Here is a 16,148-nt window from a genome sequence, read left to right as displayed (position 1 = left end):
ATCCAGACAGCACTTAAATTTTACTCAGAAATTCCCAAGTATGACTGCCCTGCTAGGGATAGACATTCTAACAGGCTTTCCTGTATCCTGACACCAGCCCTCTTGGTGGATTCTGTGAACTCAAAGTTTCCCTCTTCATTAAAAGGCAATTTTTCGAGGAGAGACTCATGAGAATTTATGGAGGTAAACATGGTCAGAGAAGGAGCCCAGAAATTCCCCTTTTTCCCCTGAGCAGGAGCCAGGTTCTTCAGGGGATTTCCCTTGAGGTAGAGCTCCTTTCCCTAAGCTTCAATGACCTTTTCAAATGACAAGAGCACACATGTCTAGAAATGGGTTCGAACCTGCAGGAGCTTGCAAAGGTGGTGGAATTCTTTCTCTTCACATTTAAGGGCATCACAAAGGAAGGAATCAAGCTGGAGTTTCACTAGTTCTAACAAAATGTTTATTTTTTATTGATTTTTCCCCACTGGAGACTCCAATGGCAGCAATTCAAGATGGTCTTACTAAGGGAGAAAACGATGAAACAGTATCTAACACCTTAACCTTGACAAATGGCTTGGAAAGGAGAACCAAAACCTACAGTGAAGACAACTTTGAGGAACTCCAGTATTTCCCAAATTTCTATGCATTACTGAAAAGTATTGATTCAGGTAACCACTGTGTAGTTGTGATTATGTGGAACAGAAAGAGGAATTCCAGGAAATGTGTGGGTGGGTTTTTTTCTTCCTGTTTTCAGTTTCCAAATATAATCTTCAATGACATACACTGTGGGCTTGGGGAAAACGGTTCACATCAATTTCTTTTTTCCAAAGGAGCATACCAGTTATGAAAATATTTAGGAAAGGATAATCAGGAAAGGTGATGTTTCTGGATAATTTAATCTTCTTGTTAACAGAAGGTTCATTTATTTGTTCAGCAAACAAATACTGGACACGTGTTATGTACAAGGTACTGGAAAAGACCTAGCACCAAGATGGATATGAACCAGGCAGTGTCCCTGCCCTTACCCAGTTCAACCTCAACTCTTATTGCAACTCTTTTTTTCTCAGCTTGATTGAGGTATAACTGGCAAACAAACATCGTATATATTTAAGGTGTACAATTTGATGTTTTGGTGCATTTATACATTGTGAAATGATTATCACAATGAATCTAACTAGTGTATCTATCACCTCACAGTTAACATTTTTTTCTTTTTTTTCTTTTATTCTTTTTGTGTGTGTGATGAGAACACTTAAGACCTACCCTCTTAGCTAATTTCAAGTACACAGTACAATACTGTTAACTATCACCACCATGCTGTACATTCTCCAGAATGTATTCATCTTGCATAACTGAAACTTCGTACCCTTTGACCCCAACACCTCCCCATTTTTCCCTTCCCTTAGCCCTTGGCAACTACCATTCTACTCTCTTCTTCTATGAGTTTGACTATTTGAGATTCTACATATAAGTGAGATCCTACAGTATTTGTCTTTCTTTGCCTGACTTTTTTTTAGTAGCATACATGTTGTCACATACACAAACACGAAAGTAGGAAGGAAATCCTGCCATTTGCAACATATCTTTCTTTCAAAGGCTTTACTCACTTTCCTTAATGGAAACAGTGTATGAAACCTAATTCAAAAGATTATTCAAGACTTCTTTATGAACAGTTTCAGCTTCAGCCTTTATGAACATTTTCACTTCAGAGTTAAAATGGAGAACATTAGACTGAAGAAATCCAGGAGCCTAAAACACACTTGGGAAATCATTTGTTTTTGTTTTTGTTTTTTAAAGCAAAGTCATTCATGCTGATCTCTTTGCTCCTAGGTGCACTGAGTTAACTGAGGATTCAGTCCATGTTTATTTTGGTTAATCTGCAAGGAGGATAATAATGTGCAATGTTTCTGTTGTTATTGTTCAAACAGATGCTCTGGACTGCCTTCATGGCTTTTCCTTTCCCTGTTCAAGGATTCAGCCCCAGATTGAACATTTATATAAAGACTTCTATAACTGTAATCTATTTCTCCCAAGAAGTGACCTTAAAATAAGCTTTCGTTTCTGGAGAACATCCTTTGTGCTTCAATTCCAGACATTGGCCAGATGGCACTGGCTACTCTGCTGGCTCTGCAGGGCTTGTACATCTTGAGGGTCCATTCTGAGCCATCTTGCCCCACTGGTTGGCAGATGCCCAACTCAGAACCTCTGTCATCCTGGTGAGTCACTTCTCATCAGTGAAGAGCACCAGCGTGATGCCAAATACTTCTATGGATGTGCCCTTGAGCAAATAATGTGATAGCCGAAGTTACTATTTATCAGTTCTTTTCCAAGATCTCTTCCCCTGCCTCTTCTCCCATTTTTCCTCCCTCCCAACCCATGACTTTGATGGCATTTTTTAAAATGCTACTGTATAAAATGTTCCTTATTTGTTTTTATCTTTCCATTTTCCTCACCTCATTTCTTATTGCCTTTATTTTCCCATAATTTTAATTTAAATATTTATACTGAGTTCTTTGCTAGCATCTGTCTTTCTTGCCCAGGGTCTCAACAAATTAAGAATGAATAAAGCAGGCAGGAAACCAAAATATCATCTCTGTTGCTGATAAACACGGGGCTGCAGAATGTAGCTTCATGTGAGAGCCAACTGTGGCCTTGTTTGCTCCCTACTCCTCCGTCTAGATCAACAGCCAGTCTCAGGGATGGTTTGGGTCTGCAGAATGGGCTCATTTCTCAGGTTCTTGCCTTGCACTGTTCCAGGCAAGTGGAAAAAAAGAAAGATTCCAAATCCCCACCAGTTGAGAAACATAGGCTAATGGCTGTTGCTTACCAACCATATCTGTGGGGGAGGATGCAGAGGAAGGGGGAAAGGCTAGGAGTATTTAGAGAAAATCTTTCAGTGGAAGCTCAAAGAATAGGGAAAATGGGCTCCCCTCTAGCATCTTAGTTTTTCTTTTCTTCAAAAATGGAAACTGATGTTTTTTCTGATTTTAGAATTAATATTTTTTTCTCAGCTATTATGGCATCATTATCCATTTTGTTCCATCAAGATGCAGAACAGAATGTCAAATACAAAGGGTTCCCAAGAGGCCGGGCCCAGTGGCTCATGCCTGTAATCCCCACAATTTGGGAGTCCGTGGCAGGCAGATCGCCTGAGGTCGGGAGATTGAGACCATCCTGGCCAACATGGTGAAACCCCATCTCTACAAAAATTAGCCAGGCATGATGGCACATGCCTATAACCCCAGCTACTCGGGAGGCTGAGGTAGGAGAATCTCCTGAACCCAGGAGGCGGAGGTTGCAGTGAGCCAAGATGGTGCCACTGCACTCCAGCCTGGGTGACAAAGTGAGACTCCAGCTAAAAAAAAAAAAAAAGAAAAAGAAAAAAGGTTCCCAAGAAACTGCTAGTAATAGTTACTTAAAGAGAGTTAGAGGGGATGATGAGGAAGAGAATATTACTTTCCATTTTTATTTACTTTTGAGCAGTTGAAATATTTTTACTATATGCATATATTCTTTCAAATGAAACAAAGATTAAAAAGTAACATCTTGTTCAAAAATCAATTTTGCATTTATAAACTAAAACTATATATGTTCTTATTTTCGATTAAGAAAATTAAGCTTCCTTAATGAATAAAGATTGTTCTTGCCCTCAAAGACTTACCACCTGAGTAGAGAAAAGTTGTTGGCTTGCCAGTCTTCTACCCTTCCTTTTGAGTTCATGTTATCTCGGGTTGAAAACTGTGTCTTTATCATCTACTCTATCAGCAAAGTATTTTAAATGAAATTAAACTCTTTTGGAGAAGTTATAATTGCCTATTTCTGGAAAAAGTTCAGTATAGCTGTATCTATCTTACCCTATATTTCCAATCAAGCTTAGATTTTTTTTGTAAGTTAAATATATATGGTTTTATCTATAAATATAGAAAAAAATATTTCAGTAAAATACTGTAATTAGTGCTGAGTGTGGTGGTGTTTACCTATAGTTCCAACTTCATGGAAGGATCTCTTAAATCCAGGAGTTTAGTCTGAGACTGTAGTGAGCCATGATGAGACCTGCAAAGAGCACTGCATTCCAGCCTGGGCCACACACTGAGACCTCATCTTTTGAAAAAAAAAAAAAAAGGCCGGGCGCGGTGGCTCACGCCTGTAATCCCAGCACTTTGGGAGGCCGAGGCGGGCGGATCACAAGGTCAGGAGATCGAGACCACGGTGAAACCCCGTCTCTACTAAAAATACAAAAAATTAGCCGGGCGCGGTGGCGGGCGCCTGTAGTCCCAGCTACTCAGGAGGCTGAGGCAGGAGAATGGCTTAAACCCAGGAGGCGGAGCTTGCAGTGAGCCGAGATCGCGCCACTGCACTCCAGCCTGGGCGACAGAGCGAGACTCCGTCTCAAAAAAAAAAAACAAACAAAACAAAACAAAACAAAACAAAAAACAAAAAAAAAAAGAAAAGAAAAGAAAAAAAAAAAGACCCAAACAAACAAACAAAAACATGCTGTACTTTATAAATTGACATTGAAAGAGGAAGCTATCCCCCACTAGTTTTAAGTTATTTTGTTCTTTCATATAGAAAAAGAAGCAAAAGAGAAAGAAACACTGATTACTATCATGAAAACATTGATTGACTTTGTGAAGATGATGGTGAAATATGGAACAATATCTCCAGAAGAAGGTGTTTCCTACCTTGGTGAGATCCTATGTGGTTTGTTTCTACTGTGGTGGTTTTCACTGTTCAAAGTAAATTAGGGACTTGGCAATAATGACCTCATTAATTTGATAATTTATGCCAAAGCTTGCCAGATCACCTGGGTAGCAAGAATCGACCAGTTTGATAATATATGCAAATAAAATTAACCAGCTTTCAACTTTTTATCTTTATAGAACCAGCTTGAGTACAAATATTTCACATTTATTAATTGTCTCATTAGCATTTTCTATATAATCTTATGGAGACAATTTTATAAAAATTTGACTCCACCAGGCACGGTGGCTCACGCCTGTAATCCCAGCACTTTGGGAGGCTGAGGCAGGCTCATCACCTGAGGCCAAGAGTTCGAGACCAGCTTGGCCAACATGGTGAAATGCCATCTCTACAAAAAATACAGAAATTAGCTGTGTGTGGTGGTGCACCCCTGTAGTTCCAGCTACTCAGGAGGCTGAAGCGTGAGAATCGCTTTGGGCCCAGGAGGCTGAGGTTGCAGTGAGTCAAGATAGCGCCACTGCACTCCAGCCTGGGCCACAGAGAAAGACCCTGTCTCAAATAAATAAATAGGAAATAAATAAAATAAAAAGGAAAGAAAAGAGGTTTAATTGGCTCACGGTTCTTCAGGCTGTACAGAAAGCATGATACCAGCATCTGCTCAGTGAAGCAACTACTCATGGCAGAAGGTAAAGTGGGAGCAGGCATGTCACAGCGTGAAAGCAAAGGCAAGGGTAGGGGAGGTGCCACACACTTTTAAACAATCAGATCTCATGAGAATTCACTCACTATCCGAGGACAGCACCAAGAAGATGGTGCCATTCGTGAGAAATTGCCCCCATGAACCAATCACCTCCCACCAGGGCCCACCTCCGACATTGGGGACTGTATTTCAACATTAGTGTGGGGGGAACAAATATCAAAACTATATCAGATAGGGTTATCCAGAATTACTCTGGATGAACCTCATTTTTTTTCTAAATGAAAGTAGTTTTACTGGTTTTTTCCTTGACTGTGAAAGAGCATGTTTATTTTCAAAAGTCATTCAATGCAAAAAGTACTAAAAAGAAAGTGAAAATCACTCACAACATCAACACTCTGGTAACATCTTGGTTTATATTCTTCCAAATGTTATTCTGTGTGTGTGTGTGTGTGTGTGTGTGTGTGTGTGTACCTATATCATTTCTTTCTCTTATACAACAAAAAATAAGCTCATATTACACATAGTGCTTTGGGGCCTACTTTATTTTTTTAACAGTAGATCAAAGACATTGTTTTCATATCAACAACTGTTTCATATCAATACCCTGTGAGTCAGAAATTCCACACTTAGTCAATTATCCTATGGAAATAAATCAGAAATGCCTCAAAGGCTTATGTGCAAGGCGGATATTCCCACTGTCACTTATAACTGTGCTGCCCAATATGGTAACCACTAACCACAAGTTCCTATTTAAATTAAGAGTAACTGAAACAGAATTTAAAATCTAGTTTCTCAGTTGCACTAGGCCCACTTCAAGTGCCCAGTTGCCACATGTAGCTAGTAGCTACTGTATTGAACAGTGCAGAAATGAATACAGTCATCATTGCGGAAAGTTCTGTTGGACAACATTGGCATGTAGGAGCAAAGCAGTGAAAATAGGCTAGATACTCCACAAGAGAAGACTATCTAAAGTAAATTACTTATTTATTTTTATGATAGACTATTTAAATTTTATTCTAAATGTTTGTGTTTTTAAATAATTATATCGCTCCTTACATATGCAAAGTAAATATTGTTTATAAATATATATGTATTACATACATACTAATATATATGTACATGTTTATATACATATATGTATTGTGTGTGTGTGTGACTTTTACAATTAGAGCTTGAGTTATGTCTTTAAGAATTTTTCTGTATAAGCACATTGGCTTTTGACTTCTGCTGCTGTGGAGAGCCACCCTTATATCCCCAGGGGCTCAGGGCAGCATGGGTAGAAGACGATTGACCAACCTCCTCTCCTCCCATCCGAGCTAGTGACAAGCAGTGATCTGCCCTTCTATTCTGGCCTCAACAGTGTATCATGATTACAAATGTTGCCAGGTATGGCAACTATTTCCAAGAAGAAAGCAATGCATTACACATTAGAATATATTAATTATCTTCTTAAAATAGGGGTAGGGCAAGAGGAGTTTACTTGGGGAGAAAATATACAAAGTAATAATAAGATCCTTACAAACTAATTGCAAAGACTTGCTTGTTTGTGAATGGTGGAAAAGGTTCGTCCTAAAATAGTGTAGTGAGATAGCTATGTGGCTGGTTGAATAGCTAAGTACAAAAAGTGTGGTTTCTAATTCATCGTCTACCTTGAGGAAGTCACAGTCTAGACTCCTGTCTAGCAACACTTAATATGATACTACTCCAAAGAGCAGAATTAGAACAAAGACAAGGATACAGAGTGCAGCTTAATATAAGTAGGGAAATGATCCCTAAGATTACCTGACAGTAGAACTTTCTTCCTCATGAATTAGTGAAAGCCCTGAAAGACAGAAATCCAACTGTTTGGCTTAAGCAAAAAAGGAATTTATTGCTGCATATAGCTGGAAAAGTCTATGGAGTGACGGGGTAGCCTGGCTTTGGGTTTGTGAATTCCACCAACAGTGTGAGGAACTGACCTTATCTCATCTCACAGCTCTGACTTTTTGTGTCTTCATTTATTCCAGACAGATTGCTCCCTGTGGGAACAAGATGGCTGGGACAGTCCCAATCTCACCTCCTCACAGCACATCAATCCCAGTGGAAAGAGAGCCTCTTTCTACCAGTGGTCCTACCATTGAGTCTCACTGACCTGGATAGGGTCCTGGGCTCCTCCTTGAATTATAGCCCAGGTCATGGAAGACCCTGTTTAGTCATTCTAGGGTTATTCTAGCACCAGTGGAGTCAAATGTTCTGAGAGTGAGACAGGGGTAGGTTCCCCAGAGAAAATTCAAGGTGCAGTTACCACAAGGTGTTGAGTAAGTCAAACTCCAAGTATCCACTCTAATTCCCAATCCTGGAAGTGTTCTAGCAGTGGCTACAGAGATGTAGAAGTGACTTCTGCAATTAGCTGAGTAGGAGGCTGAACTTGAGGATTTCAAATTATATGTCTTTCCATCCTGAGAGTCTATGATTCTCAGAAATAAAATCCAGGTCAAAACACCTTACCAGCGGTGTTAATATTTTGGAGTTACTATTGTGATATTTCTGGTGCAATGTAAACATTTTTAGTAAAAATTTGATGTCATCTCTCAGGGAATAAAATTATATTTCTTTCCTTCCTCCCTCCAGAAAACTTAGACGAAATGATTGCTCTTCAGACCAAAAACAAGCTAGAAAAAAATGCTACTGACAATATAAGCAAGCTTTTCCCAGGTACGATTATTTAACTATTTTTCTAGCCTTTAGAATAATAACCATTTTGAGTAGTAAATAATGAACTTTAATAAACATTAATAAAAAATTACAGATTTTGAAAAGTGTTAAAATCTGAAATGCAGCCATAGGATTAATGAGATGTGACCTTGGTTATTTTGTGGCCAATCACAGCACATAAATCTGACCTCAAAAAACATTGAAAAATAATGTAGATCTTTACTGAAGATTCTTGGAGGTGGCTAGGAATCTTAGGTGGAAAGGAAAAGGCTACATCACAAAACTGAGCAATCCGTCCTAAAATTCTCCTTTAGGTATCTTCTCTCACTAGATAAGCACTTCTCCAGACTACTGTCCCTGGTCATCTGTCCACTCTCCACTGCCCCACCTCCTGCTCTCGCCTCCCAGGTCTTCTCTCTCCCCTGGGATGGTCTGTGCCCCTAGGTAGTGCGCTTTACCCCCGTTCTTGATTTCATCAGTTCCAAACCTCCACCCATCACCCTACTCTGCCCATCAAACCCCAGGGAACTGAGCTATGGAAAGAAGCCTCCTTTCAAAGAGGAGGGTGGAACAAAAACAGAAAAGTTTGCAAATGGCAGATTCTTTTTAAAATTTGTTTAACTATTAATGACAAGCAAAAATTGCAAATTGTTATACTTTGACTCTTTGTCCCTATCACAGAAATCATGTACATATTCTTGATGGCATTGTATACAGCCCTTTAAAATATGTTTTCAAGCAGTTTTTAATTACCTGGAAACATCCTTCCATAATAATGTTAATGACACAAGCAAAGAACAAAATTGTACCACAACTGTGAAAAAAAATATGCATCTCTGTATATACCGCAGCACACTAGCGGATGTTTGATATCAGACAATAACTGATTTCTTTCTTTTCTTCTTATTTTTCTACAATAAAAAAACACTTTATTTTAAAAGTTTACTGTTAGACTGCTTGAGGTTCCAAATATTTTATTGGCTACAGAAATGCATTACAATTGTTTCCAAATGGTTACCTACTTTAAGTTTTATGATTTTTAATTCAACAAAAGATTACTACATGGAAATATGGTTATTTTAAAGTGAGAAGGGAGCAAGAGTTATTCTCTTTTGACAGTAAGAGTTCAAGTCTCTTCTTCGAATTTAGGGTTCCTAGGGGTAAAGGAGTGTGAAGAAAGGAGCAGAAGGTGAGAAGTCCTGCCATAGCCCCAGATACTTAGGTGTGACTCTGAATAACAGACTGTCCTTCAAAAATGCAATGTCAAGGAGAGATTGGGCAGCTATAGAGTTATTATCATTTGGAATCAAGACCCACCTAATATACTTCAGAACCTGACATATCCTGGTTTGATCACCTACACTGATTAAAGTAAGACAAAGAATATATGCCTTCTAATGGCATGGTGTGGCAGAAAGGAAAAATTACCAAATCAGAATTCAGAAAGCTGGAGTGGGGTGGGGGCGATATGTCTGAAGTCAACTCATGGGATGACTTTAGACATATCTCTCCCCTTTCTGGGCTTCAATTTCCTCTTCTGTGATATGGGGTTAGAGGATTGGATTAGATAAGCACTAAGATCCCATTCAACTCAAAATATGATCTGACCTCAAACTGTACCTCATCAATAAAGTTGATTTCTACTTTAGGAACCAATTAATAGATAGGAAATAGGGCTATGACAACAATGCTCAATCTGATTACAGCACCATCAGAGAAGAGTCATGAAGAAACAGACAGTACCAAGGAAGAAGCAGCTAAGATGGAAAAGGAATATGGAACCTTGAAGGACTCCACAAAAGATGATAACTCCAACCCAGGAGGAAAGACAGATGAACCCAAAGGTATGGGATTGACAGCTCTAGGTTAGCAATAAAATTGGGAAACAAAAGCTTTCACCACACAAGGTAGGGTGATCCAAAGAGCAAGCTCCACCACATCTGAGAAATTGACACAATCTGTATAGAACAGGCTTGGCATGTGGTATCTTTATTTGAATAGCAATCTTTTTTAATGGCCTTGAGTCTCCTGGGATGGCAAACTGATTTCATCTTTTGAGAGTCTTTAGTGTTCAATGGACTTTTCTGTTTGGAAAGGAATATGTATGACTATTAGTGCATTGTTTAATGTGTAATTTATAATCTTACGAATTTATTGAGCAATATTTTTAAATTTACTGAATACTCCTCTAAATAATCACATGCTACTTATTCAAAAAGATCACCAAAATTTATGAATTTGACCAGGCGCAGTGCCTCATGCCTGTAATCCCAGCAGTTTGGATTGCTTGAGCTGAGGGTTTGAGACCAGGCTGGGCAACATGGAAAAACATCATTTCTACAAAAAATGCAAAAATTAGCCAGGTATGGTGGTGCATGCCTGTAGTTTTAGCTGCTCAGGAGGCTGAGGTGGGAGGATCTCTTGAGTTCAGGACGTGGAGGCTGCACCTCTATACTACAGCCTAGGTGACACAGCAAGGCCCTGTCTCAAAAAAAAAAAAAAGAAAAGAAAAATTAAATTTAACAAAGCAAAATTGTAAAATGATTTAACCAGTGATTGTAACTTTAAACACTTTTAAGGACTTGATAAAAATAACAAATTCAATATATCAAATTTCCTTAAATAGTATAAATATATCTATGAAATATATAATGCAATTTACATCTTCTTAGGATTTTTTATTTTATTTTTTGCGATGAAGTCTCCCTCTGTTGCCCAGGCTAGAGTGCAGTGACGCGATCTCAGCTCACTGCAACCTCCACCTCCTGGGTTCAAGTGATTCTTCTGCCTCAGCCTCCCGAGTAGCTGGGATTACAGGCACGCACTACTATGCCCTCGGAGATGGGGTTTCATCAAATTGGTCTTGAACTCCTGACCTCAAGTGATCCCCCCGCCTCACCCTCCCAAAGTGCTGGGATTACAGGTGTGAGCCACCGTGCCCGGCCATCTTCCTAGGATTTTAGAAACTTTACCATACCCACAAAGAAAAAGACTCGATGAGGTTATAAGTTCTAAATTGTTATCCCTTTGATTTCAGGTCTGAATGTGGGATCTAGTTGTATAGTTCAGTGGTTCAAGTCCCCTTGTTACAAAGTTGTGCTAGTTACATCGTGGAAATTTACATCTCTATGTCTCAGATAGATATTATTTTTCTGAAACTCAACGTCTTTACCAGAAGTTGTGAACAAATGATTCGAACCTACCTTATTTTTCTGTCATTATGATATATTGACATCTTTGATATAATTGGAACCTTATTTATGTCTTATCACTTGAACTCAGGAGGTGGAGGCTGCACCACTGTACTTCAGCCTGGGTGACACAGCGAGATTAATGTCTCATTAGTAGGTTCATCTACAGAGTTTATTCTTTAGGAGCTGAGGCAGTGGGTCAGTGCTCTCTTGGGGGAGGTGGTGGAGGAACCCAGCTAATTTATCATCTGAAAACATACCACTGGACTCTCTGAAAAGGGATTTTCATTGGTTATGCATAACCATCAGTGGCAGTGAATAGGTAGACTTTTTCTTATTCCTTGTTATGATATGATATGAGATCACAAGGACCAATCTTGCTCATGGTATAGCACTTAATTTTGAAGAGACTGGCCCACTTAAAGTTTCCCCACCCAGTATCTCCTGCTAACACAAATAGAAGCAGGTTCCTATTCACCCTTAATAATAGACCCATGCTTAATGTCTGTGTATGAAGTAGAAGAGAAACAAACTAGCTACATATTCAATACCTTGAAACTCAATAATACCAATAAAATTACAAACTATTTCCCTTTTATATTACTACTACCTTTGCTAACACTTTATGCCTAAATTGGTGTAGCTTGGGCAGTGGGAGCTCCCTAAATTTCTCTTTAGTCCTTGTAGTACATCGTCTTTGCTTTCTAGCAACAATGGGATATTCTACACCCACTCTGAATTTTCCTTTCCCAAGACTTGAAATCAATTCTCCTTGAAGGAGTTCTGGTTCCTTTTTGTAGAAAAGACTTGTAGAATTGGACACCCAAACCTGGGTTATATGGGTTCACATGAGTGGTAATAGTGGCGAAAGATGCTGCTTCTATTTCAGCTATTGGGACTTTTTTGAGCCAGCGCTGAAAAATACAATTTTTCCTTAATGTATCAAGTTTGTGTTGATTTTTCCTATCTTATACATTTTTATATTTTTGTATCCTCCTTTTCTCTAGCATGGATTTCATAGACCATCACAATTTTTTCCTACATTTTATATTTTCCTACATTTTACATTTCCTACATTGTACATTTTCCTATATTTTTTTCCTACATTGACATAGCTGACGTGTCCACTCCAATTGCTTGGTAGTGGCCCATGTTGTGAAAGTTTATGATATTGTATCTGGGTTCAGGAAGAAAGAAAGCTGTAATGATCAATTAATAATGTTTGTCCTGAGCAAGAGTAGGCAGAACTGATGATATGTGTGCCATGTTTGGGGACCCTGTAGACCAATCAGGCTGCTTTGATACTTCCATTTAACCCTAAGTCACTCTGGATGGGTGGTAAACTCTTTTTAAAACATATATATATATATATATATATATATATATATATATATATCTTTTTGAAATTGTGGTACAATGTACATAACATAAAATTTACCATCTTAACTATTTTTAACTGTACAGTTTTGAGGCACTATGTACATTCACTTTGTTTTCATACCATCACCACCATCCATCTCCAGAGCTCTTTTCATCTTGCAAAATCGAAGCTCTGTACCAATTAAACAACACTTTTCCATTCCCGCTCTGCCCACTCCATGGCAATAAGCATTCTGTTTCCTGTCTCTATGGATTTGACTACTCTAGTGACCTCATATAAGTGGAATCATATAGCATTTTTCCTTTTGCAACTGGCGTATGTAACTCAGCATCATGTCCTCCATGTTCATCCATGTTGGAATTTTCTTCCTTTTTTAAGGCTGAATAAATACTTCACTGTATGTATATGCCACATTTCATCTAGTTATTTGTCTGTGGACACTTGGGCTGCTTCTACCTCTTGGCTGTTGTGAGTAATACGGATATATATATATATGGGTATACAAATGTCTCTTTGAGCTCCTTCGTTCAGTTCTTTTGGGTATATATCCAGAAGTGGAATTGCTGGATCATATGCGAATTCTATTTTTAATTTTTTGAGGAACCACCATACTGTTTTCTGTAGCAGCTGCACCATTTTAAATTTCTACCAATAGTGTGCAAGAGTTCCAGTTTCTCTATATCCTTGCTTAGATTTTTTATTTCTGGATTTTTTTTTTTATCCTAACAGATGTGAGGTGGAGGATGAATGGTAAATTTTTAAAAATAGCTAACCAAGAAAAGAGTGGCCTGTGACCTGAGACAGAGAACCAGGAATTGGGCAGCATAGAGCATTACAGCTCGGCTCAACAGAAACCCAGCATGCCTCAATCATCCCCTCTGGAAGTGGCCCACGTATAGCAATCGTATTTCCCTAGAACCCAGTGAGCCATAGGCTACGTCCTTTGACTTGCTGGGGTAACATTCTCAGTGCTTTAAACACCACCTTCTATCGCTGTGCGCAGGGCTGTAGGAATGCGAGCTGACAGAACTGTTTAGCTTCTTTTTAAGAAAACATTATGTAAAAAATGAATATAAAGGAGATGATTCTCAGTAGTCCACTATGGCCTATTTAGGATGTGAGTGTTTGGAGACTAATGATGAGAGTGGATTTCCCTCTTCATTAGGATTTCCATCAGATAGTAATGGGGAGAGAGGAACAGAATAGACTAAAACTCTATCCATTTACTTTTTTTTTTTTCTTTCCCCCAAGACAGAGTCTTGCTCTGTCACCCAGGCGGGGGAGTGCAATGGTGCGATATCTGCTCACTGCAACCGCCACCGTCCAGGTTCAAGCGATTCTCCTGCCTCAGCCTCCCAAGTAGCTGGGATTACAGGCAGGTGCCACCACCCCCAGCTAATTTTTTATTTTTAATAGAGATGGGGTTTCACCATGTTGGCCAGGCTGGTCTCAAACTCTTGACATCAGGTGATCCATCCAATCCATTCAGCCTACCAAAGTACTAGGATTGCAGGTGTGAGCCACCACGCCCAGCCTAGGGTTATTCTTTGCAATGGCTCTCCTAAAACATTAAAAAGAAGGCAGGAATTTGGGGTTAAAATTAGTCCCTCTGCTATTGTTCAGAGATGTAATTTATTCATGTTACCCTTGACCCCATTACTCTGGGATAAGGACAACTGACTCTAATACAGTTTAGAAAACACCAACTAAGTTTAAGCTAAGGACTAACAATTTCTAAGAAAAAAATGTAATTAATCCCCAAAAGGACATACCGACATATATCTTTGTGTTCGTAGTTGTTTCATTGCATTTTTCTCAAGGGCTATTTTGCTTCTCTGTTATGAAACCCAGTGAGAAAACACCCATTGTCTCTAGGTAGAAAAAGAAAATCATCCGTCTGAGTGGAGGCAGGGTTGACTGGGTTTTCTGGGACAGTTATTCAGCAAGAAATAAACACTTATTCCAATGGCATGCCTAACGCTGTGCCTAGGAAGCAGCTACAGAAGGAATATAAGAACCAATTCCTGCCTTTGAGGACTCAAGCAAGCTTTGAAATGGCCCAAGGATAGTCCTTAACCCATATGCTGGCAAGTGCAACACAGGCCACATACATGCACACATATCCCACTTACTGATGAGCCAGACATATGTAGAACAGGATCCCTTCAGGACAGAAAGTTGGAGGACGTTACAGAGTAGAATAAAGGATGAGGTAATGGTCCAGCTAAAACCACTTACGGAAATAATTATAAGCAGAACACATTGGCAATAGTATCTGTGGGGAGGCTGTTTTGGCCTTGCAGTGTGTGAGGTGCTAGCCTCATCTAACCACAGCAACCGTTTATTAACCATGCCTAGCATAAACTGGGTCCTGTGAGGAATGTAAGTCATAATAATACTCTACATTTATATCATGCTTCAGTTTACAAAGCATGTTTCTATGCATCTCATTTCCAGCTTAATGTAAAAAACATCCAACTTCATTACCAATGATGAAAAATGATACATTCACCTTTGAAAATAGTTTAAACTATTTAAACTACGGTTTCCACAGGGACCCACATTAAGAATAGTGTTTTTCAATGTTGGTCTAGTTGTTTGACTGATTCAATAATTATTCCTAAATTTTTATGGATATTCTAATAAATTATAATTTATTCTAACTTCAACCAAATCTATGAAGTTGCTTAACTTTTCAAGTAAATTGCTCTCTGAAGACCAAAGAAAACTGCTTTCAAACTTTATTTCATAATCTAAGTGTGGCTCTTTTTGCCAGTTGGATGTTTACTCATTCACATCTGTTCTGTGGGTCACTGGAAGTCTTTTTTTTAAATCATCCAAGGGATGAGATAAGCATTATAACACCCATAAACTCACTCCAGTGCTATCATTTAAGTTTATGGCTGGACAATAAAATTAGGTTGGAAAAGGTGATCTCTAAGGTAACTTTCACTTAAATGTCCTATCATCGTCATATCTTTTTTACAGGAGCCAGAAAAGTTAGCCTATTTAATAAATTGATAATAAATTGCCTAATTCATGTGGATACACTTATTTTTTAAGCAACATGAGAGAATTCACGCCTCCCTTCAAGTCTCCGGGGATTCTGCTAGAAATGTCCAAAAATCAAGAGTCCAATATTCTCCCCTGGGAGTCCGCAAGTGGGTGAGGAAGTCCCAAGTCGGCTTGGGAGAGCCATATATCAATATGGAGTTTTCAAGGACAACAAAAGGGAATTTCTTTCTATATGTACAAATCATGAGTCTCCTTTTTAGCATTCACCCCTTGATTTACAAACCAGTAAAACAAGGCCCAGAAGATGAGCGACTTGCTCAAGACCTCATGGCCAGAGTGGTGGAGCTGGCCTTGAACCCATGTTTCCTGACTCTTCTTCCAGTGCTCTTCCAGTCTTCCATGCTACATCTAATGGGCATGTAAAATGTCATCATTATGCAGAATCTTGAATCTCACAGCTCTGTGGCCTGTGTCGGCACCCATG

The 16,148-nt window shown here is 39.0% G+C and overlaps 2 protein-coding genes across 7 annotated transcripts in view; one reads left to right on the top strand and one right to left on the bottom strand.

Moving 5' to 3' along the window:
- The window catches only part of LOC105490341 (secretogranin III), a 37,529-nt gene that overhangs the window by 10,329 nt on the left and 11,052 nt on the right, over positions 1–16,148 (top strand). The window contains exons 7-10 of the mRNA XM_011755841.2: positions 473–650; positions 4,552–4,668; positions 7,994–8,077; positions 9,784–9,921. Of these exons, the coding sequence (XP_011754143.2) occupies positions 473–650; positions 4,552–4,668; positions 7,994–8,077; positions 9,784–9,921 (517 nt within the window). The remainder of the gene's footprint in view (positions 1–472; positions 651–4,551; positions 4,669–7,993; positions 8,078–9,783; positions 9,922–16,148) is intronic.
- LOC105490301 (LysM domain containing 2) overlaps positions 9,920–16,148 on the bottom strand; it is a 44,510-nt gene continuing 38,281 nt past the window's right edge. Inside the window, exons 6-9 of one of the 6 annotated variants that reach the window (XM_071066848.1) lie at positions 14,422–14,520; positions 14,080–14,210; positions 11,281–11,389; positions 10,516–10,558 (exon numbers count right to left, since the gene is read on the bottom strand). The gene's annotated coding sequence lies outside the window, so the exon portion shown is untranslated. Of the gene's footprint in view, positions 10,162–10,491; positions 10,559–11,280; positions 11,390–14,079; positions 14,521–16,148 lie in introns of those variants that run through there. The other 5 variants (XM_071066847.1, XM_071066846.1, XM_071066851.1 and 2 more) reach the window with 5 other exon arrangements.

Source organism: Macaca nemestrina, chromosome 7 (genome assembly GCF_043159975.1).
Source record: "Macaca nemestrina isolate mMacNem1 chromosome 7, mMacNem.hap1, whole genome shotgun sequence".
Taxonomy (NCBI): Eukaryota; Metazoa; Chordata; class Mammalia; order Primates; family Cercopithecidae; genus Macaca; species Macaca nemestrina.
This window is presented reverse-complemented; position numbering and strand designations above follow the sequence as displayed.